The 24,366-nt window shown below is 45.2% G+C and overlaps 1 protein-coding gene across 4 annotated transcripts in view; it reads left to right on the forward strand.

The window, feature by feature from the left end:
* LOC140393106 (serine/threonine-protein kinase 32C) overlaps nucleotides 1–24,366 on the forward strand; it is a 664,435-nt gene that overhangs the window by 551,074 nt on the left and 88,995 nt on the right. For all 4 annotated transcript variants that reach the window (XM_072479152.1, XM_072479150.1, XM_072479151.1 and 1 more), the window contains one exon: nucleotides 23,332–23,505. In XM_072479152.1, the coding sequence (XP_072335253.1) occupies nucleotides 23,332–23,505 (174 nt within the window). The remainder of the gene's footprint in view (nucleotides 1–23,331; nucleotides 23,506–24,366) is intronic.

Genomic DNA, 24,366 nt, shown 5'->3' on the forward strand with positions numbered 1-24,366 from the left:
ATGGTATTTATCCTAGGATTCTCTGGGAAGCTAGGGAGGAGATTGCTGAGCCTTTGGCTTTGGTCTTTAAGTCATCTTTGTCGACAGGAATAGTGCCAGAAGACTGGAGAACAGCAAATGTTGTCCCCTTGTTCAAGAAGGGGAGTAGAGACAACCCCGATAACTATAGACCAGTGAGCCTTACTTCTGTTGTGGGCAAAATCTTGGAAAGGTTTATAAGAGATAGGATGTATAATGATCTGGAAAGGAATAATTTGATTAGAGATAGTCAACACGGTTTTGTGAAGGGTAGGTCGTGCCTCACAAACCTTATTGAGTTCTTTGAGAAGGTGACGTAACAGGTGGATGAGGGTAAAGCAGTTGATGTGGTGTATATGGATTTCAGTAAAGCATTTGATAAGGTTCCCCACTACTACAGGCTACTGCAGAAAATACGGAGGCATGGGATTCAGGGTGATTTAGCAGTTTAGATCAGAAATTGGCTAGCTGGAAGAAGACAGAGGGTGGTGGTTGATGGAAATGTTCAGACTGGAGTCCAGTTACTAGTGGTGTACCACAAGGATCTGTTTTGGGGCCACTGCTTTTTGCCATTTTTATAAATGACCTGGAGGAGGACATAGAAGGATGGGTGAGTAAATTTGCAGGTGACACTAAAGTCGGTGGAGTTGTGGACAGTGCGGAAGGATGTTACAAATTACAGAGGGACATAGTTAAGCTGCAGCGCTGGGCTGAGAGGTGGCAAATGGAGTTTAATGCAGAAAAGTGTGAGGTGATTCATTTTGGAAGGAATAAAAGGAAGACAGAGTTCTGGGCTAATGGTAAGATTTTTGGCAGTGTGGATGAGCAGAGAGATCTCGGTGTCCATGTACATAGATCCCTGAAAGTTGCCACCCAGGTTGAGAGGGTTGTTAAGAAGGCGTACGGTGTGCTAACTTTTATTGATAGATGGATTGAGTTTCGGAGCCATGAGGTCATGTTGCAAAACTCTAGTGCGGCCGCATTTGGAGTATTGCGTGCAATTCTGGTCGCCGCATTATAGGAAGGATGTGGAAGCATTGGAAAGGGTGCAGAGGTGATTTACCAGAATGTTCCCTGGTATGGAGGGAAGATCTTTTGAGGAAAGGCTGAGGGACTTGAGGCTGTTATCGTTAGAGAGAAGAAAGTTAAGAGGTGACTTAAGAGGTGATTCAGAAGGCAAATGGAATTTTGTCCTTCATTGCTAGAGGGATGGAGTTTAAGACTAGGGAGGGCATGCTGCAATTGTATAAGGTGTTAGTGAGGCTACACCTGGAGTATTGTGTTTAGTTTTGGTCTCCTTACTTGAGAAAGGACGTGCTGGCACTGGAGGGTGTGCAGAGGAGATTCACTAGGTTAATCCCAGAGCTGAAGGGGTGGGATTACGAGGAGAGGTTGAGTAGACTGGGACTGTACTCGTTGGAATTTAGAAGGATGAGGGGGGGATCTTGTAGAAACATATAAAATTATGAAGGGAATAGATAGGATAGATGCGGGCAGGTTGTTTCTGGCGGGTGAAAGCAGAACTAGGGGGCATAGCCTTAAAATAAGGGGAAGTAGATTTAGGACTGAGTTTAGGAGGAACTTCTTCACCCAAAGGGTTGTGAATCTATGGAATTCCTTGCCCAGTGAAGCAGTAGAGGCTCCTTCATTAAATGTTTTTAAGATAAAGATAGATAGTTTTTTGAAGAATAAAGGGATTAAGGGTTATGGTGTTCGGGCTGGAAAGTGGAGCTGAGTCCACAAAAGATCAGCCATGATCTCATTGAATGGTGGAGCAGGCTCGAGAGGCCAGATGGCCTACTCCTGCTTCTAGTTCTTATGTTCTTATGTTCTTAATTGAGGCATACAAGATGATCAGAGGATTGGATAGGGTGGACAGTGAGGGCCTTTTTCCTCGGATGGTGATGTCTAGCACGAGGGGACATAGCTTTAAATTGAGGGGAGATAGATATAGGACAGATGTCAGAGGTAGGTTCTTTACTCAGAGAGTAGTAAGGGCGGGGAATGCCCTGCCTGCAACAGTAGTGGACTCGCCAACACTAAGGGCATTCAAATGGTCATTGGATAGACATATGGATGATAAGGGAATAGTGTAGATGGGCTTTAGAGTGGTTTCACAGGTCGGCGCAACATCGAGGGCCGAATGGCCTGTACTGCGCTGTAATGTTCTATGTTCTATAATGGTGGGGCCTGAATAGATTGGAGGAATGCAGGATGTCATGGACTGTCCTCACCGTGTCCTGCACATTACTTCACATAGTATTGATACCTTTATTGTAAGAGAGAACTTAATGTTGGATTGATATGCTTTTACCCCTAAACCATCTGGGGATTAGGAAAATGTGGGGCCTTATTTTGGAATAAGTTATTTCCAGTCTGGCTATGACAAAAATTTGGCTCAATGGTGGCAATACCTTGCCATTTACTGTTGTCTCCTCACCCAGATATACTTCCCAATACCAGCTACACCCAAATCATCATGGCTGTGTTGATCCCTGATATCACACCCTTAGTCTTTCCCCCTGCTGCTCCGGTGCTTATTTGTTTAGCATTTTTTCTAATTGTTCTTTCTTCTCCGTCAAAATCTGTATCCTGTTGGTGTTCAGAATGGATGGGCCATTGGATGTGAGTGAACATTTCAAATTTCGAACAATTCAACAAGGTGACCCACAATCAAAGGAAGGGACTGGGAAATTTCTGCCAAGAAGTGCTTTTGAAGATGCTGCTTTGAAAATCCTAGGCCTATAGCATGCAGTGAGTGGATCTCCTCCTCGCTCTTGCCTAAGGATAGGGGTACTTGCTGCTGCTGATGCAAGGTCAACTGTATGAGGTTAAGAGGAGAAGTAGCTGGTGCTGGGCTCTAAAATGGCAGTGCTGGCAACAAATCAGCACTGCAGATTTATTGATGTCACAATTTGCCCTGCAGAGTGTCCATGCTTGTTCACTGCATGTGCACGATCACCCTCAACATGGTACCCGGCACAATTCATCCCAATAGTGTGTGTGTATGCCGCAGATACCATTTTGGTGCTCTTTGGACTTTGTCGCACCCAATAAGAGGTGCAAAGCGACCCCAATTTTGATCCATATTCCTACACTTCTGGCTACTGTATAACAATATGATCACGCAAGTAATTGTGGAAATATCAAATACTTCTGCGATTCACTTGTATTTACATATTCCCTTTTGCGTAGAGAAATGCCGCAAACTGCTTCACAAGTGGTGCGAAAAAATAACTAGGCAACCAGATGAGCTGCTCGGTGAGGTGACCAAAGGCCTGTGCTCTAAGGAGGTCCTTAAGGAGGAAAGGGCAGTGTATCAGGCACAGGGGGTTAGGGAAGGCATTCTGGAGCCTTTTGTCTTCACAAATACAAAGGGAAAGAAGCTCAGGTGGAGTGCAGCAACTGGAAGGGTAAATGTGGGGCTGGGTTAGTGAGGGGAGCATTCACATTATGGACTGAGTTTGTAAAACTGTTCCGCCCTCCACGGCATGAAGGAGTGCCATGATTTTTCACACGGTGACACCTTCCTCAACTGTGCCGTAAATCTGTAATGTGCACTTTACAGTTCTGTACATCTGTCTGAAGTTTACCAAATAATTCAAATCACTGCAGGAGACCAATTGCCGACCTATGTTTCAAAAAGAAAATGTTATTCCCGATTTCAAAAAGGTGGGAGGGGAAGCCTAATTATCCAGACTGCTCCAAGAACCATTACTCTGGCGTGCAAGAGCCAAGACACAAAATGCTTTATTTAAGTTTGATTATGTATACACAACACAATGTACTACATGCAGGGAAAATAACAGATTTGCATATTTGTATACAATTGCTCACAACATCACAGACACATGTTGGCAACTGCTGAAATTGTCAGTGCACATTTAAACCATCTAATCCCTGTTAGGGATAAACATGTGTCAATATCAGTTAATGATTTAGGCCCAGAAATTCATACTGGCTTGGGAACATTGGGTCAGCTGTTACGAATTGAATTTGCTGCTTTCATATCTGAAATTATAGCTTATTCCTATTTAACATCCAGCTCGATCGATTCCATTACAGGACGCCTATTTTCTATAGCCAATGTTTATCTGATTGCAATGAATGAGGGCGACACAGTAGCATAGTGGTTAGCAATGTTGCTTCACAGCCCCAGGGACCCGGGTTCAATTTCCGGCTTGGGCCACTGTCTGTGCGGAGTCTGTACGTTCTCCTCGTGTCTGCGTGGGTTTCCTCCAGGTGCTCTGGTTTCCTCCCACAAGTCCCGAAAGACGTTCTGTTAGGTGAATTGGACATTCAGAATTCTCCCTCAGTGTACCGGAACAGATGCCGGAGTATGCCGACCACGGGTTTTTCACAGTAACTTCATTGCAGTGTTAATGTAAGCCTACTTGTGACACTAATAAAGATTATTATTATGCTCATCTGCCTCCTCCACCACCTATTATTTTTCCCCGACTGGCTGTTCAACTGGTTATCAGACACTATAAGAGTACTTCAGAGCTAAAAGATCGTTGCAGTATCTGATCAGCAAGCAATATTTGTTGATATTAGCCTTCGAAATGGAGCATTCAAACTATAGCCGGCCATGCAAACTATAGCCGGAATTTTCCAGCCATTCTCGCCAGCGGTATCTTACTGTGAACCCCCACGGCAGGTTTCCAGGGGGTGTGGGGTGCATAGAATGGGAAACCCCGTTGGCAGCAACGAGATCAGACGATCCCGCTGCCAGCCAATGACAGGCTGCTTTCATCGCCAGGGTGACGTGCGGAAAATCCCTAACTGCACGCTTAAATATCCAAATATAGGTCATGCCTGTTGTAGGCGGGATCCAGATCGCGACATCTCACGAGATCCCATTAGATCTCGCGAGGCATGGCAGACTGGGTAAATCTCGCGAGAGGCCTCTCGCCTGTTAATAAGTGGTTGAATTATGCTGATTTCAATTGGTTTGCTAAAGAGTGCAGTGCTTGCCCCACAGTTTTTTTCCACTGCCATTATGAGAATCCCATTATTTTTAACAAGTTATTGGTCCCTACGGGAAAGGCACCAAATCAGCGCTGGCAATAAACACCACTGGTGCTTTACATAAGTGTGCGGCCATAAGTTTCAAAGTGGAATTTTAAAAAAAATTAATTTACAGGATGTGGGCATCGCTAGGCCAGCAATTAATAGACAAAAGTTAGTGGACACCTTTCAGTGCATTGGCACACTTGCTTACTGAAGCTTATTCTCACAAGTAACAGGAGAGCCAGATGTTAGTTTGTATATAATATGCTAAAATCATATTTTTCTTCTGGTGCTCAATGTTATATTACATAGATTTGAAGATGGTACATTTCTTAATATGATAGCAAACATGAAATCTTAAAAATTGCAAGAGCTATTGTAAGAGGACTCAGTTGCATGTAGGGATACTGTGCTACCAGTGCACCAGGTATGGAAATGCACATTATTTTTACTGAAATAGGGTAGAATGGTTTGGGAAAATAGTTAAGTTTATTGTGGCTATCAAGTACCATTGAAAAAATGAAAATCGCTTATTGTCACAAGTAGGCTTCAAATGAAGTTACTGTGAAAAGCCCCTAGTCGCCACATTCCGGTGCCTGTTCGGGGAGGCTGGTATGGGAATTGAACCGTGCTGCTGGCATGCCTTGATCTGCTTTCAAAGCCAGCGATTTACGTTAATGTTGAATTGAGTATCAACAGTATATCCTAACTTCAAGTACTTGCAAATGGTTCAGTTTATCATTCTGCAGTTAGGGGTCCATTGTTTTTGTTCTGTAAAGTTTGCAGATGACCCTGATATGGTTTTATGTAGTTCTGGAAGGTAGCTGAATGTTGAGAGGAATAAAATATTTGCAACACTTTTTACTGTTTCCAATGGCAAACGCTGAAAAATAATTCTCAAAAGTAAATCAATGATATTGTTGTGGGTACAACCTGTTAAGTGGAAATAGAACGGTGGACAGGATTCAAATTTGATGAAGGCAGTCTACTTTTACAAAAACGTTCTAACTCCATAAAATATATGGAGTTTTGAAGCTGACATGTCAAAAGTCGGAATTATTTTTCCACTTTGAAAATGACATTTGACAATACACAGTAAAATTTAATTTGTGAAAACATATACTTGCAGATCACTAACTTTTTAATCATATCATATCCAATTGTATTTTGCCATGCTTTTATTGGAAGTTATGCAGTATTGTATATTGTTTATAAAAGGTCGTTATTGTGTATTTACATACGTATAGTGCTCCCCGCCCGCCCCCGCGCCTTGTTTAGATGTTCCCTTGGCAACTTGGTCTATTTTGTCTTATATGCTTGTGCCGGCTCCGACAGGGCCCGTAACTGGTTCTGTTCGTCTTGTTGGCCCCTGTGCGCCTCTTCCTGTCACTCTGTTGGCTGTTGGCTTCAAACAGGTTCTGGAACAAGTTGGTGAAGGACTTCCACATTTTCCTTAAGTCCTCCTCCGAGGTGGAGAAATTCCGAAAGTTCGGCAGCAGGTCTGCAGCTTTGGGTGCTGCTGCTGATCGCCAGCTGAGCAGGATTCTTCGGCGGGCGATTAGGGAAGCAAAGGTAAGGGCTTCGGCCCCCTTCCCCATAAATAGTTCTGGCTGGTCTGATATCCCGAAGACTGCCACTTTCAGGCTTGGATCCACACCCACCCCCGTAACCTTGGACATTGCATCAAAGAAGGTTGTCCAGAACCTGGCAAGTCTGGGGCATGCCCAGAACATGTGGGTGTGGTTGGCCGGGCCTCTCTGGCACCATTCACATTTGTCCTCTACCTCCAAGAAGAACCTGCTCATTCGGGTTCTTATTAAGTGCGCTCTGTGCACCACTTTGAACTGCATGAGCCTTGCACAAGTGGACGTGGAGTTGGCCCAGTTCAATGCTTCCCTCCAGAGTCCCCACCATATTTCCATCCATAGTTCTTCCTCCCATTTTTCCCGTGTCTCATCCAGTGGGAAGCATGTCCTTTCTAATAGTTGTCCTTGCAGGTCCCTGCAGTCCACTCACCTCCCAGATTGCCCTCGTCCAGTCGTTACTCTAACATTGTGTGTCGCGGGGTCCGTAGGTATGATGTCAGCTCCTCGCGGAGGAAGTTCTTTACCTGCAGGTGTCGCAGTTCATTCCCGTTGGGTAGTTGCACTTTTTCTGCCAGTCCCCCTAAAGATGCTAGCCTGTCCCCAAATAGAAGTCCCTAACACTCAGCGCCCCTTCCTGTCTCCACCTCTTAAAGGTGGCATCCAACATGGCTGATCAAACCTGTGGTTTCAAGAGATGGAGCCATAGTGGACATTTTGGACAGGTCAAAGTGCTGACTCATTTAATTCCAGGTTAGGGCAGCATGGTAGCATAGTTGTTAGCACTATGGCTTCACAGCACCAGGATCCCAGGTTCATTTCCCGCTTAGGTAACTGACTGTGCAGAGTCTGCACGATCTCCCCATGTCTGCGTGGGTTTCCTCTGGGTGCTCCGGTTTCCTCCCACAGTCCAAAGATGGGCAGGTTAGGTGGATTGGCCATTCAAAATTGCCCTTAGGTTAGATGGGGTTGCTGGGTTAAGGGGATAGGGTGGAGGTGCGTGCTTAAGTAGGGTGCCCTTTCCAAGAGCCGCTGCAGACTTAATGGGCCGAATAGCCTCCTTTTGCACTGTAAATTCTATGATCTATTGTTGGTGTGGCTGCCACCACTGGACTTGTTGGGATGGGTGTGCTGACGTGGCGCGAGCTCGGAGGGTCATCCCTGTTTAGGAGCTCTTCTCCATCCTCACCCATTCCATTCCCGGTTCTTTCCCCATCTCCTCATTCTTTCTGCTGTGGCTGCACGGTGGTAATATTGTAGATTTGGGAGGGCCAGGCACCCGGGTGGGATTCTCCGATCGCCAAAATCGCGTTCGACGATCGGCCGGAGAATCCCCGTTTACGCCGGAATCGGGGGCGGCACCATTTTTGCACTGCACCGTCCCCTCACAAACGGAATAGTCCCGAGTACGCCGCACGCCGTAAGGATGGCCTCAGGACGTCACCCGAGGCCCTCTCTGATGCTCCGCCCCTGATGGACCAAGTCCCCGATGGCATGGGACACGTGCGCTCACACCATTCGGGGATCTCGTGTGGCGGCTGTGGACTGAGTCCGGCGTCGCCACCGTCGAGGGGGGTGGGTGGGGGAGCCATTCTGCTGACAGGGGGGCCTTTGTCAGGGGCTGGGGGGAACTGGTGGGGGTTGGTCCGGGGGGCCGAGGCTGGTCACAGGGGGGCAGTTTTTGGAAGGTCGTGTCCCCCCCCACCCCACCCACTAACGCCATAATCTTTTGAATGACCGAGTTAAAGAAGGCCTTGGGGATGTAGATCGGTATGGATCTGAACAGGGAGAGGAACCTGGGCAGCATGTTCATCTTGATCGCCTGCACCCTCACTGCCAGGGAGACTGGGAGTGTGTTCCATCTCTCGGTCCTTTTTGACTTCTTCCATTTCCTCCATCAGATTAGCCCGGTTCAATTGTGGATCTGTGTCTGGTCGTGGGCAATCTGGATCTCCAGATTGCGGAATTTGTTTTAAACTTGCTTGAATGGTAGCCCCCAGCTCTGCCTCTCCCCCTTTTGGGTTCACAGAGAAGGCTTCACTCTTGCTCAGGTTGAGCTTGTAGCTGAGAAAGCTCCAAACTGTCCCAGGAGCTTCATGATCCTTCCATGCTACTTTGTCGTTCCGCGATGTAGAGGAGCAGATCATCCACACGGAGTGAGACTCTGTGCTCTCTGTCTCCTCTTTGGATTCTCTTACAGTTTTTCGCCATTCTGAGGCCGATTGCCAATGGCTCGTTGCCAGGGCGAATAGAAGCAGGGACAGTTTTTAAAGATAAATTGAACAAGGCTGCACTTCCAATGTGGAACCTCTTCACTGAAAGTACAGTGCAGATTGGACTGTAACACTATTGCCCCAAGACTCAAACCCATGCTTCTATCTGGCAAGACACCACATTGGCAGAGTCATATTTGTTTTATATCATACTGTTCTCCTAATATATCCTATTAATCCATTAGCTTTCTTAATTGATTTACAGCAGTGTCTAGACATTGGTATTGACCTGTCTACCAGTAGTCCCAGATTCTTTTCTTTGTTTTCCTATACTAATGCATTGTATGATTAAGCCCCACCATTTTTCATCTATGTCTAATTTATGCCATTTATCAGTGCTGACTTTCATTTGCTTTTTGTCTGCCTCATTGAGTAAATGATATAAATTCTTTTGCCATTTTTTGTCCCTTCTGCTCTATCTAGTTTTCTGTTTTCATTTAATTTGACCAGTTTGAAAGCTGTGTGCTGATTCATTCTACAGACAGGTTCAAACACACATGCAAGTGGAACTCCTGTCAATAGTTTGCCCAGCCTGGGCAATTCATCTGTTTCTTATTTTTAACCATTCTTTCTACAGTTCCATGTACTTCCTTAGATTCTTGAGGAACTCATGTTTAATTATGTTTTTCATGTCATTTTCATTGTCAAACGCTTTCTGAAAGTTATAATAAACTACATCATCCTAAGTGCTACGAGCGAATCTATCTTAAATGAAGTCAAAACATTGAAGTTTTTCAAGGAGAATTTTGTCTTCTTTGTTCTAATCCAGTGTTCTTCAAACTTTTTTTCCGGGGACCCATTTTTACCAACCGGCCAACCTTTGGGACCCAACCCGGCCGACCTTCGGGACCTAACCCGGCCGAACTTCACGACCCAACCCGGCCGACCTTCACGACCCACGCCGGCCGACCTTCGCGACCCATGCTGGCTGACCTTCGCGACCCATGCCGGCCGACCTTCGCGACCCACGCCGGCTGACCTTCGCAACCCAGGCCGGCCGACCTGAGCGACCCACCATTTTCTCTTACCTTGTTTGCTGCTGATAAAAATGGAGGAAATGGTTTTGGGTCCCTTTGACCCTCGTACATGCTCCTCCAATGGAACCTGTTGGATGAAGGTGAAGCCTTCCGGTGTCGGAAAGTATGGAGTCTCCATTTGTCCAAAGTTCTGCATTTTCTTCTGTAAAATGTTATTAAATAAACCCCCCCCCGAACTTGTAAAAAAAAAAATGAATAAAATAAATGAAAAAAAAATTAAATGAATAAAATAAATGAATAAACTTGTAAAAAAAAAATGAATAAAATAAATGAAAAAAATAAAAATTAAATGAATAGAATAAATGAATAAAATGAATTAAAAAAACCCACACTTGTAAATCAAAAAGCTGCGACCGTTTAACCAAATAGCGGCCGCACTGCGCATGCGCGCCCGATCATCGGTGCGAATGCGCAATGCGGCCAAATTTTGTTTACATGTTTGTGGCCATTTTAAAGGTCGCTTGCAGCCGCTGTTATTAAAAGCCGGCTGCTGCGTGGGTATTTGCGCGATCAGAGCGCCACGAAGGACGGCTCCGCGACCCTCCAGACACTCGCCTGACCCAACTGCAGGTCGCGCCCCCGAGTTTGAAGAACACTGTTCTAATCCATTAGCTGGCTTTATTTTCTAAAGTTTTTGTTTTACATGTAATCGATTAATTAATTAGATTGTGTGGCAATTTTTGTTACCCAATTAATAATTACATTCTGACATGGGCGGAGGCCTTGCGGAGGGTGAACGCATCGTCATCATGTGCAAGGTTAAGCCTCATCCAGTTTAAAGTGGTGCATATATGCCCACATGATGGTGGCGATGATGAGCAGGTGTTTTGAGGGGATGGAAGATAGGTGTGGGCGGTACCCCCGTGGGGGGGGGGGCGTGAATCGCGTCCACATGTTTTAGGTGTGTACAAGATTTGAGGGGGTTCTGGCAGCGTTCTTGGATGTCTGAGGTTCTGGTGGTGAGGGTGGCCCCAATCCAGAGGTGATGATATTTGGAATGTCGGAAGACCCAAGAGTACAGGGGAGGGGAGAGACCAATGTATTGGCCTTTGTCTCCCTGATAGTCTGGAGACGGATTTTGTTATGGTGGAAGGACTCGGAGCCGCCAAAGGCAGGGGTGTATGTGAGCGACCTGGCAGAATTCCTGACGTTGGAGAAGATCAAGTTTGCTCTGCGGGGGTCGGTCGAAAGGTTCACCTGGATGTGGAAACTATTCATTGATTTCTTCAAGGAGAATTGCGGGGTCAGCAAGGGATGGGGTGGGGGGTGGGGGGGGGGGCACGGTAAGGGGGTTGAAACAGGGAAGGCAGGATGTGGATGGGGATCAGCGTCAGGGGGGGCTGAAGGGTTGGAGTTGTTTACTGGGTTGATATGTTCTTCTAATGCTCTTTGGTTATTCTTTTGACATTTTGTATATTTATATTTTGTTGAAAAGTTTTGAATAAAAATATTTAAAAAAAAATAATTACATTCTCACTGAATAAAATGTGTGCTGATGATGAAATACTCTCTTAATGATGACAACTCTATTTTAATACATAAATCGCAGGAAAATAAGATATCCAAGTGGATAATAGAATTTACAATTTTGTGTATAGTTTGAAACTAGGAATCCAGTTTGTTCTGCAGTTAAACAGTGTGTAACTGATAGAACACCACTAGTAACTGCAAGATGAGAGTTAACAATTATTGTCAAAAGGAGAGGAAATTGCTGTGATCCACATCACCTGACAGAATGGCACAGGACATTTCATTGCCAATTGCCATAGAGGGGAAGATCATAACTGTAGTTGTCACAAACACACCTATTGTGATTAAGTGCCAAAAATCAGAGTGGCAAGCAGTTAATCTGAGAGAAAATACTCAAAGCCTGTGATAGGCCAAAAAGGTCAGAAGACAACCAATTCCTCTGAGATCAATTACCCTTGCTTCACTACATCTTTTTCTTTTAGTATCCCTGAAGTGGAAACCCACACCTGCTCCAAACGGAGCAGATGGAAGATGCAAATACCCACAAATCTTGGCTTCTATGACTCATTGTTAAAAGATAGAATTGGGTTCCAGAGTTTTGAGATGATAACTTTTAATTTATTTGTGGGTTGTGAATGTCACTGACAAGAGCCAGCATTTATTGCCCATTCCTAATTGTCCTTCAGTAGGTGGTGGTGAGTCATTTTTTTGAATGCCTGCTGTCCGTGGTGTTGTTACGGAGGGAGTTCCAGAATTTTGACACAGCAATAATTAAGGAACAGTGGTTCCAAGTCAGGATGGTGTGTGGCTTGGAGGTGTAGCCACCTGGGATGGCCACTTACAACAAGAAACATGGACGTTCGCAAAGCCTAATGGGAAATATGGACAAAGTATGATTCAGGCAGGCTCAGAGCCTGAATGTATATTTGTGAGCAAAGAATCCAGACAGCATCGAAACCCCCAACCGATTAGCATTTTGATGGCCCATCTTCCTTAAGACAAAGGACTGATGCTTGAGTAACCGATACAATCCCAGACATTTTGGCGCCACTCTCTGTACTCAGGAAGCGTAAACAACAGGGTCAATGACGGCTTAGGACACGCCCAGCCATCAAGTCACCCGCCCCTTTATTGGCTCAGATCGAATACAGTGATCGAGAACTGCCCAATTAATGAGGTCCAAACCTAAGGACCGCCCAAAAGAGCGTGAAACTCCCCAAGGATAAAGAGAGACACTGCCATGTGTTCAATCTCTTTTGGACCTGGCAGTCCGGCAACGTCCACCTCCAATTGCAGCACCACCAGAAGCAAGTTCAAGTTCAACGCCCGCTACCAGACGGATGAGCCCAGCTGAGCAGCAGTTACTTCTCCAGACCCGATAGATCCAGATTCGACCAAAGGCCACTCTTCCTCTGACCTAAGCCGGGTGCCTGAAGTTAAGTACAGGTTGTCATAATTGATAGGTATAGTTTAACTAGTAGTGTTTATGTTGCATGATTAATCTTGTGTGTAAATAAAGTACCCTTGATCTTGAACTAACTAACTCTTTGGCTCTTTGATCGATATCCAGTTGAACCTTGTGGTGGTATCATTTGATACCTGGCGACTCTGAGCAATATAATATCGATATCTAAAGAAAGAAGGGCAACCTCATTGATTGCCATATTTAAAGCAGGTAAAAAAGGCAACAGTTATTGGTGACATCTGACGGAGAGGACCCACAAAATATTTGAATTGGAAATCCAAATTGGAAAAGTAAAAGAAACCACAAGCATAAGACCAGTATCGATCAAACGTCCAAGATTCAGAAGTATGTCATTTGCATGCGTACTAACAAGGGATATAAGGTAACCTCGATAGATTTTGTTGCGTGATACTTTCGGGAGTTGTGTAAACCGGAAAATAGCTTAAGCCGTACCCGCTGTTTGCACCACCGCTTTATTCCCCCATGTCCCAAATTCCCGGTAGAGATACAGAAATTACGGTAGAGATGGCAATGAAGGCAATGGAACGCCTTATGCATCCACAAGAACCCGAGGTCGCAGCGACCAACAGAGCAGAACATATGGGAAGAGGAAATTAGGAAGTACCTGAAGGGGAAAGGATGGCCCCTATGGTCTGAGTTTTGTGTGAATGAGAAAACAGGTCCTGGTAGTAAAGGACAAACTTGGTGGGATAACCTGATCGAGATCCACAAGAAGAATTTGAGTAGAGTTCGTAAGTCGATGGCAATCGTGTCCTGCTTGGCACAATTGCGAGGCACAGAGGAGGTCGTGAGGACGCTCCGTAGACAGCTAGCAGCGAAGGACAAGGAGATGGCTGATGTCAAACGGGCACACCAATCTTGTCTTGCTCACCTAAGTAGCTTTCAGATCCAATATGATAAGGCCTACCAAGACACGCAACATGCGGTTTTGGTAAGAGAGGAAACAGAACATCAAGCAGAACAATTGAGAAAGCAATGTGAGAACTTAAAGGCAGCCCTACGAGCACTCCACAGTTCCACCATGTAACAGAGGCAGAGTTCCGTAGACCATGCCCAGTGCAGGCAGCAAATTGCAAGGTTGCAATCACTGCTCTCAGTTCAGAATGGGTTCAGAGACATATTTGGCCCACAGTTAGATCAGGAAGATGGCCCCGATTGGCAGGAAGTTAATGAAACAGCCCATCAATATGTGAACAAAACAGAAAGTCGGAATAGAGCCCCCCAGGCCCCGAAAAGGAAAGCATCCGCACCACCGACTGCACAGGCAGCACCCAACCCTATGAATCCCATCACCACACAGCGTAGAGTAACAACAGAAGACCAACCCCACTAACCATCACCCAGTTAAGAGATGCCCGTGATTAAATAGAAACTTTTCACCCCACATCAGACCCACACCACTTTTTTGAACGAGTTAGGCAACAGACCGTCATGTACGGTCTGGACGAGCAGGAAGAAGTAAAACTCATAATAATGAGCCTTGACCCGTCGGTTAGTTCAGCCCTTCCCGAACCACAAAATATAGGAGGAGGTAGCCTCCAGGATATGAAAACAGCCATCTTAGATGCCATTGGCTATAAAAGAGGAGATCCAGGAGAAGGACTCAACCGGTGCAGACAGAAAAAAGGAGAGCATCGAACTGCATTTGCTGGAGGTCTCTGGATCCACTTCACCGCAGGATTTGGTGATTTAACACGCGCCCATTTATCTGTAGACAATACGGCCAAATGGACCCGTATTTTAGTCTCCCACGCCACGGAGGCAGGACAAAAGGCATGTGCAAATTACGGCCCCTCAGACCCGGCACACAATAAAGTGTAGTTACTGAAGCGACTATCTAGAGCTTGGAAACAATCCCTACAGAAAAAGACAGAGCAGGAGAGAGTAGACGCCAACATAAATCCAGTAAGGGCACACCAAGACCTCGCATGGGTAAATGAAGGTGGAAGTAACATGCAGCACCCTTAAGTGCAGGAATGCTACAATTGTAGACACAAGGGACATTACGCCCGAGAATGCAATGCCCCCCCAAAATAGCAACGGAATCAGACCATAAATGCCCCACCTAGGAACAATGCCAGACCTATCCACAGCGTTAGCGCCCACGCAGAAAACGTGACCATAAATGGCACCAATTGACGGTGTTCGGACTCCCCAACTTGGGTCTGCGACACACTTTGAGACAAGTCCAGAAGACTGGTAGTTGCAGGCACAGTCCGGGGACACACAGTAGCGTTCCTTTGGGACACAGGAGAGTCCTGAGCCACGTTAAACTCCTCCAGCGAGATATATGGCCCACTACAGACACCATCACTCTTAGTGGCTTTACAGGTCACCTCCAGCAGGGACACATTACAGCCCCTGTGGATATCCAGATCGGTAACATTAAAACTAAGCACTCAGTCGTTTTGGTAGATTTACCCCAGACAGCAGAGCACATCTTGGGGATAGATTCTATGAGCTCACACAACCTTTCTTTCGACCCCGTAAATAAATGTGTGTGGAAAATGGCTAGAACAGCACGAGCCCCCGCCACGCTCACAGTAGGAGACTATGCACACAGGATTAGCTCAGTGGGAGAGTACTGGTTTAAGCCACAAACCATTACCACGGACAAAACAGTTAGAGAATTCTTGAAGTGACATAAAGCATTGTTTGCCCAGCACAAGCACGATTGCGGTAAGATTCCAGGAATGGTCACCATCACAGGTCCCGATCCTAAGCCAGAAACAATACGGTTTTCCACAGCAAGCCGAGGGAGAGATAGCTAAAGTAATCCAGAGTTCATTGGACCAAGGAGTAATTTGGACCATAGCTTCAACGAACAATGCCCCTATTTGGCCCGTAAGAAAACCAGATGGTTCATGGCGACTGACCGTCGATTAGAGAGAATTAAACAAAGTAACTTCATTAGCAGCCCCCACCATTGCCACGAGTCCTGAGACCATGTTAAAGCAGGGACCTCAGTCAAAAATTTTCACTGTTTTGGATATTAGCAATGGCTTTTGGTCCATTCCATTGGACAAAACGTGCCAGTACAAATTTGCGTTCACTTTCCAGGGACAGCAGTACACATGGACATGCCTTCCGCAAGGCTTCCACAACTCCCTCTCCATTTTTCACAGATAATTGGCGAATGGATTAGCAAAATTTTCCCAACCTGAATGCCTCATTCAGTATGTGGACGACTTGTTCCTACAGACTGACACCAAGGAAGAGCACATCTCGCTTCTTTCGGAACTATTAGATATCCTGAAAGAAATTGGATGTAAAATCAACCCCCAAAAAGCCCAAATTCTCCAAGAAAAGGTCACTTATTTAGGTACGGTCATAACGCATGGTAAGCGTGAGATAGAACAGAAACGGATCGATTCAATTGTAAAATTGCCCTTGCCCCACAATTTCACAGCACTCCAGTCATTTTTAGGACTGGACGGTTACTGCAGGAGCCATAGAAGGTTTCGCCACAAAAGCAGCCCCACTTTCTGAGCTCCTTAAGAAACAGGCCCCATGGAAATGGCTTCCACAGCACACGGATGTCGTAGATGCATTGAAACGCGCCCTAAGCACAGCACACGCTTTACAGGCACCAGACCCACACTCACCATATGCAATAGAGGTAGTGACCACCGACCGAACCCTTTCGGCCGTACTTCTACAGGAAAGGCACAATCGTTTAGGACCCGTAGCCTATGTCTCACGAGCTTTAGATCCCGTAGAGCAGGGATTTTCAGCCTGCGAAATGCACTTGCTCGCAGTTCTTTAGGCTGTCCAATACTTCTCATGCATAACAGGACTCAACACCGTAACCATTTTGACCGAGCACACCCCGACACAGCTACTGTTAGACAGTAAGCTAAAAGACAGCACAGTAATCCAAATTCGGGCAGCACGTTGGACCCTACGACAAGGGTGCGACATTACGGTAAAAAGGACAAAGACGCACACGTTTCTGGCTGACAATTTACAATATGCAGGAAACCCACATGAGTGTGAGATCATTGCAGCCAAGCACAACACAGGCCCCTTTATTCCCAAATCGTTACCGAAAAAGATAGGCATCAGACCACAGACAGCCCAGCCCACAGATAAAGCTCTAAAAATTCATGTTGATGGCTCCTCCACAGTTCTAAATGATAAAAGGATCACAGGATGTGGTATTTATGTAGAGGACGCGCTTTAGAGGAAATCTTGTTAAAGTTGCCTGGACATTTAGGTTTGCAGGCAGCCATTGCTTACATTGTGCAGCACCCAGATTCGTTCCCGACCCCAGCAAACATATATTCGGACAGTTTGTATGTTTGCAACAGCTTGACAGAATTCCTGTCCCTATGGGAATCTAGAGAATTTATATCCGCCGACGGAAATCCCCTACCCTCAGCGCCATTTCTAAAACACATTCTCCAGACAGCGAAAGGTCGAAAATATGGATTCATAACAGTTAGAAGCCACCATCGTTCCTCCCCACCTGGTAACATGAAAGCAGACGCCCTAGCGAAAGCAGGCTCAAGACATGGTCACTTTTGGCAACCCCCCGAGAGTGCCCCAGTACACACGGTCCAGGTCTCACAGACCAATATTCAAGATTTAGCACAGGCACAGAAGGAAGATGACACGCTAAAGGAAATTTTAAAAGAAGATTTCCCAGCTCCCTATGATAGGTTTAAAGACACTTTAACAATACACGAGGGAATCATTAAAGGATGGTATTTATGTGGTCCCCACCCAGGACAGGAACCAGATTATTTGTCAATTCCATGACGGACACGGACACCAAGGGATAGAATCCACCCTTGCCCACCTCAGATCTCTCTGCTGGTGGCCCGATTTAAAAACTGATGTAACCCACTACATTGAGAATTGTTTGATTTGCGCCCAGAACAACCCAGACAGATATGCAAAGAAAGATCAGCTAAGATACACACCTGTTTATGGCCTATGGACGAACTTGCAGTTAGACTATATTGGTCCCCTTCCCCCCTGCAGAAATGGATTCAAATATGTGTTGGTCGTCATCGACACCTTCACAAAATGGGTAGAAGAATTCCCTTCAAGAACAAACACGGCCAAAGCAACAGCGAAAATTCTGACCAAGCACATTTATACGAGATGAGGACTCCCCCGTAGTATTGAGTCGGACCAAGGTTCGCACTTCACAGGCAGAGTAATGAAAAACGTCCTGACGATTTTCGGAATAAAACAGAATTTTCACATTACCTATCACCCACAGCCCAGCCGCATTGTGGAACGCATGAACCGAACCCTAAAGCCAACACTTAGGAAGATGGTACAGCAGCACAATACGACATGGGACACAGTGCTCCCATTCGCACTGATGTTTATTAGAAACACGTGTCGAGTTCGACAGAATACACCCCCCATACCCTCATGACCGGACAACCCATGAAGGGTACCGAGTATTTATTTGGACTTGATTTGGCCAGCCCCACAGTCACCGCCCTTACCCACGAGAAAGTGATCCAAAACATAATGCAGAATATTAAAGCAGCACAGCTCGCTGCAGCTGTTTGACTAGGCATTAGGAGAAAGCAGAGTAAGGCCTGCTTTGATGAAACAGTACACCCGATAGAGCATACAGTCGGACAGCAAGTCATGATCTCCCTGTACAATCCTAGTTCATTCCTCTCCCCCCAAATTTGCAGGACCCTACTCAATTTCCAATACAGTCAGCCCCTCAGTTTACAAGGTTACATATCCAAATGGAAAATCAGTATGGTTCCATATAAACCAGCTTAAGCTTTATGGAACGCAGTGCAGCCAATCACACCACATTTCACTGGCAATGGCAGACAACAAAGACCTGCCTACTGGCAACCCAATCCAGCCCTCCCCCAGCCAGGACAGCACGTCCACAGACACAACCTCGACTCCACCCCCAGAGACGAACTTCAGCCTCACACTTGATTCGGCCATTAGCGATAGCGATAGCAACAGCGAAACCACAACTAACGCCCCTGATATTCCCGACCAATGGAAAAACAGACCAGGCCCCAGTCACTACAGCCCCAGTGACACCGACCACGATATGTTCGGCCCCTCAGAGACAATTTATTTGCCGTCACCAGAACCTGACCCACCGCCTGATGATAGCAATCCCCGCCTTGCCCCTACCACCCTACAGGATAAGAAACAATGGCACCGCGACAATTCTTATCGACTGATAAGAAACGACGAGATGGATCCCACATCAGCCCACGCCTCATTGGCACTGAAACTCCAGTCACGAGTTTGGCAACCGGGAGATGGTGATGACTCCGAGTCTGACTCCCACCATGCTAATCCCTTTAAGACCTTTTTGGAATGGAACCCTGAGGTGTCCAGATGATGAGAGAAAGGATCCGATTGAGATTTATGGTGTCCTATTCCCTGATGGAACCTGCCCACTTTCTTCTTTTGTTTTTTTAAATGTTGACTGTTTCTCTCTCTTGTACGACTTTGTTTGTCGATCTCATGCAAATTTCTTGATACTGTTATGACTACTCCTTTGACGCCACATGGTAGTTAAAGGCACAAGTTTGTTGAAAGTCCATAAATATTCAAATTCTTACCGTTCTTGTAAGGTCACTCAGGCAGTGGAGTAACGGCACTGATCCCCGCCTTGCCTGAGGACCCCCTATGTATTTGGTCAGCCAAGCTCGGGTAGTGGAGCAACGGCACTGATCACCGCCCTACCCGGGGATTCCACCTGTTCTTTTAAAAATGTGGTTTGAAGAGTGCACTTTGCCACAACTTTTGTTTCCTTTCCGGCGACCCTTCGGTTGCTATCCCCCACCTGCTATTTACATGTTCAATCACTTGGTTGAAACAAATTTGCACTGGATGGAAAAATTGTCCACCCACAGCCCATCAAACACAGGCTGCGAGAGTGCTCGCACTGTGACAGAATCACTTATCGGATGACTTGTCTCCCAAATGGTAGGTTTAAAAAAAAATGAGGGAGTCACATATGGTGACGATTCTAAATGGGAAATTGATGTGAAGGAGAAACAGACAGACAAACGAGATATTAAACGACAAGATAATAACAGATATTATGCTTATACCCCCAGGAAGATACAAATATACCAGGAGTCAGAGGAAGACACAGACAAGATGAAGATGGACCTGATGATCTGCATCATGATCGTCATTGGATCAATACAGTTGCGCGCGGTTATCCACCCCTACACCCCTCACCACACAGGCCCTAAACATGACCACCCAACACGATACCCCTAGCCAGGACACTACACCACACATAGACACAGCCACTGACACCCCCACATGGTGTGATAATATCACAAAGTGGTATTCCCTTTCACACACGATAGAAGCCCTATTGATTATAGCTATACTTTGCAGTGTCATCCAGACGGTCAGACTTCGTCAATGGCGAAGGAGAGCCTCCCGCCCTCCAATATACACACTCAGAGCCCATTTTCTCGGACTTCAGCAGACCCCACACTCCTTTTGAACCCTTTTCTCCCTAATAAATTCCACGTTTTAAAAAATAAAATTACTTTCTCTGTAAATTGACATAAGTGTTAAGTAGAAATGTGATGCTGCTATTGTTTATTTTGTACTGTAATATAAGTTCCTTTGATTGTTAGATAGCAGCATGAGTGAAATTTAGTTAAGGACAGTTAGAGGTTCCCCTTTTTGTGTGAAGAAATTGAAATGTATGATTGAATGTTATAGTGCCCCCTTAAAACTTTTTAGATGTGTGTTGTATTAGGGAAAACTATGTTTTGACCCATAGGACAGAGTAGGATAGAACCTGCCCTTGATTGAGGGTACCCTGCATACCAGAGAACAGGAGAAGATTTAGTAGTGTGATCCTTCACGCTTCACGTTGAGCATCAAGAGGATGGACTGTAGCCATCTGGGATGGCCACTTACAACAAGAAACATGGACGTTCGCAAAGCCAAACGGGAAATATGGGCAATGTAAGATTCAGGCAGGCTCAGAGCCTGAATGTATATTTGTGAGCAAAGAATCCAGACAGCCTCGAAACCCCCAACCGATTAGCATTTTGATGGCCCATCTCCGTAAGACAAAAGATTGATACTTGAGTAACTGATACAATCCCAGACATTTCGGCACCACTCCCTGTACTCAGGAAGCGTAAACAACAGGGTCAATGACTGCTTAGGACATGCCCAGCCATCAAGTCACCCGCCCCTTTATTGGCTCAGATCGAATACAGTGATCAAGAACTACCCAATTAATGAGGTCCAAACCTAAAGAGCGCAAAACTCCCCAAGGGTAAAGAGAGACACTGCCATGTGTTCGATCTCTCTTGGACCTGGCGCTCCGGCAACGTCCACCTCCAGTTACAGCACCACCAGAAGCAAGTTCAAATTCAACGCCCGCTACCAGACGGATGAGCCCAGCTGAGTAGCAGTTACTTCTCCAGACCCGATCGATCCAGATTCGAACAAAGGTCACTGTTCCTCTGACCTAAGCCAGGTGCCTGAAATTAAGTACAGGTTGTCATAGTTGATAGGTATCGTTTAACTAGTAGTGTTTATGTTGCATGATTAATCTTGTGTGTAAATAAAGTGCCCTTGACATTGAACTAACTAACTGGTGTTTGGCTCTTTGATCGATATCCAGTTGAACCGTGTGGTGGTATCATTCGATACCTGGCGACTCTGAGCAATATAATATCGATATCTAAAGAAAGAAGGGCAACCTCATTGATTGCTATATTTATACCAGGTAAAAAAGGCAACAGAGCATTAATTTGCTACCCTCGTCCTTCTAGGTGATAGGTGTCAGGGGTTTGGAAGGTGCAGTCGAAGTACCCTTGGCAATTTGCTCAGCACACCTTTGTCGGTGTTATATATTGCTATCAGTGTACTAGCTGGTGGAGAAAGTGGATGTTTAAGGTGGTGGATGGGTGCCGGTCTACTGGGCTGCTTTGTCCTGAATGGTGTTGAGCTGCTTGAGTGTTATTGAAGCTGCACTGAACCAGGAAATTGGAGAATATTCCATTACACCCCTGACTTGTGCCTTGTAGATGGTGAACAGGCTTTGAGGAATGTGAGAATGAGTTGCTGTTTGCAGAATTTCCAGCCTCTTGCCTACTCTTGTAGCCACAGTATTTATATGGCTCGTCCAGTCCAATTTCTGATTAATGGAAACTCCACAGGATGTCAGTAGTGGGGGATTCGGTGATGGTAATGTCATTAAATATCAAGGACAGGTGGTTCAATTCTCTCTTATTCATGCCACTTGTGTGGTCACTTATCAACCCAAGTCTGAACTATTATCTAGTGTCTGTTGCAGACAGGCATCTGAAAAATTGTGAGTTTTGCTGAATACTGTATACAATGGGGAGGCAGTGGCATTGTCATTGGTCTACTTAACCAGAGACCCAGAGTAATGCTCTGGGACCCAGATTCAAATCCCCCCACTGCAGTTGGTGAAATTTCTATTCAATAAAAATCCAGGAATTAAAAGTCTAATGACGACCATGAAACCATTGGCGATTGTCATAAAAACCCATCTGGTTCACTAATGTCCTTTCGGGAAAGAAATCTGCTTTCCTCACCTGGTCTGTGACTCCAGACCCACAGCAATGTGGTTGACTCTCAACTGCCCCCTCAAGAGCAATTAGGGATGGGCAATAAATGCTGGCACAGCCTATGACGCACGCGTCCCATGAACGAATAAAAAAATAAATCAGCGAACTTCCCCACAGCTGACCTCATTGGGCAGATTGTTCTTGATGAAGCAACTGAAAATGGTTCGGTCGATATGCCCAATGGCTGAGGAACCCCTGCAGCAATGTCCAGGGGTTGAAATTATTGGTACCCGACGATTACAACCATCTTTCTTTTTGCGAGGCATAAATCCAACCACCAGAGAATGTTCCCCCTGATTCACTTTGACTACAATTCCGCCAGGGCTCATTGATGCCATACTCGGGTCAGATACAAAATTGGTGTCAAGGGCAGTCAGTTATTTTTACTTCACCCCTGGAATTCAGCCCTTTTGTCCATGTTTTGACCAAGGCGGTAATGAGGCCTCAAACTGAGCACTAATGAGAAGATTATTGTTGCGCGAGTGCCGCTTTATAGCACTTGACAACAGCTGCCATCCCTGTGTTGATGATTGAGAGTAGACTGATCAGGTGGTAATTGGCCTAATCGGATTTGTCCAGCCATTTGTAGACATACTACACCTGAGCAATTTTGAGCAACATTGTCAGGTAGATACCAATGATGAGGCTTAAATCCCTATTCAATGTAAAAATAAGATTTTACTTCCGAGAGATGCATCAGGGATGTATAATTGCTGTAAAATGCATGGAAACTAATGTTCAGCTGAAGGGTATTATTGCTCTAACAAGATTTTTAAAACCTGCCCAAAACAAATGAGTTGCAGAATAATTACCTTGTTGAATATTGTACTCCGATAATTATTTTGGACCCGTGTATTTTAGGTACTCCTTTCAGGATGAAGAAGATATGTTCATGGTGGTTGACCTTCTTTTAGGTGGAGACCTTCGCTATCACCTTCAGCAAAATGTCCAGTTTACGGAGGACGCAATGAAACTTTATATCTGTGAGATGGCCTTGGCTTTGGACTATTTACAGAGCCAACATATTATCCACAGGTAAATGTTGGTAAAAGTGCCATTGATTTAGTTTTATATCCCATTCTGCTTCCTGTCGAAAATAAACTTGAGTCCTTTAATATCACAGTATCAGCTGTTTCAGTTATTGAAATAACAATTGACAGTGAAATAGTAATTATCATCATTAGCATTTTCATCTCTGCTGAATATATCTAACAAAGGGCATCTGCACATTGCATTGGCCTAGATCTGTCTCAGCAACATAAATCTTCATGCATATAGCTTCCCATTTGCTTGTGTGTGGTAGTTTTTTTTTATATCTCACATCTATGACCTTTAATGAATCAATTTCCTGTAAATCAAGCACCACTTCTTAAAATATTAACCAAACGTGTAATGAAATACATTGCACAGTGGGATAATTTATTATGGAAAATATATAAAATAAATATAATGAAGCTTTGTGATAGTCCGGATTGAATATTGCAGATTATGAGAAAGAACAGATATTTGGCAATTTTCATAATGTACATCAGGGAAAATTCAAGAAATTAAGCAAAATGGCTAGGGCTCATTCAATGCAAATTGTAAACCGTCAACTTAAGTTGTTTAATTTATATTATTGGGCCATTCAAATCCTTTGGTGGAAAAAGCACAGATTTGAAATATCGGGTGTTGACAGTAGCCTATGGATGGAATGAGCTTCACACTATCTGGAGCTGACTATGGTTTTGCATTCTTATAGCAATTGCGATATTGAGCATGGCAATAGCAGAATACGATTATAAGATACGTTCTTGTATGAGTGAATTGTTTACAAAAGTGCGTCAAATATTGGCAGTCTCCTCAAGACTATAGGCTGAATTTCTTCTACAGCTGTCCTGGTATACACAGGTAACC

This window comes from Scyliorhinus torazame, chromosome 16, assembly GCF_047496885.1.
Source record: "Scyliorhinus torazame isolate Kashiwa2021f chromosome 16, sScyTor2.1, whole genome shotgun sequence".
NCBI lineage: Eukaryota > Metazoa > Chordata > Chondrichthyes > Carcharhiniformes > Scyliorhinidae > Scyliorhinus > Scyliorhinus torazame.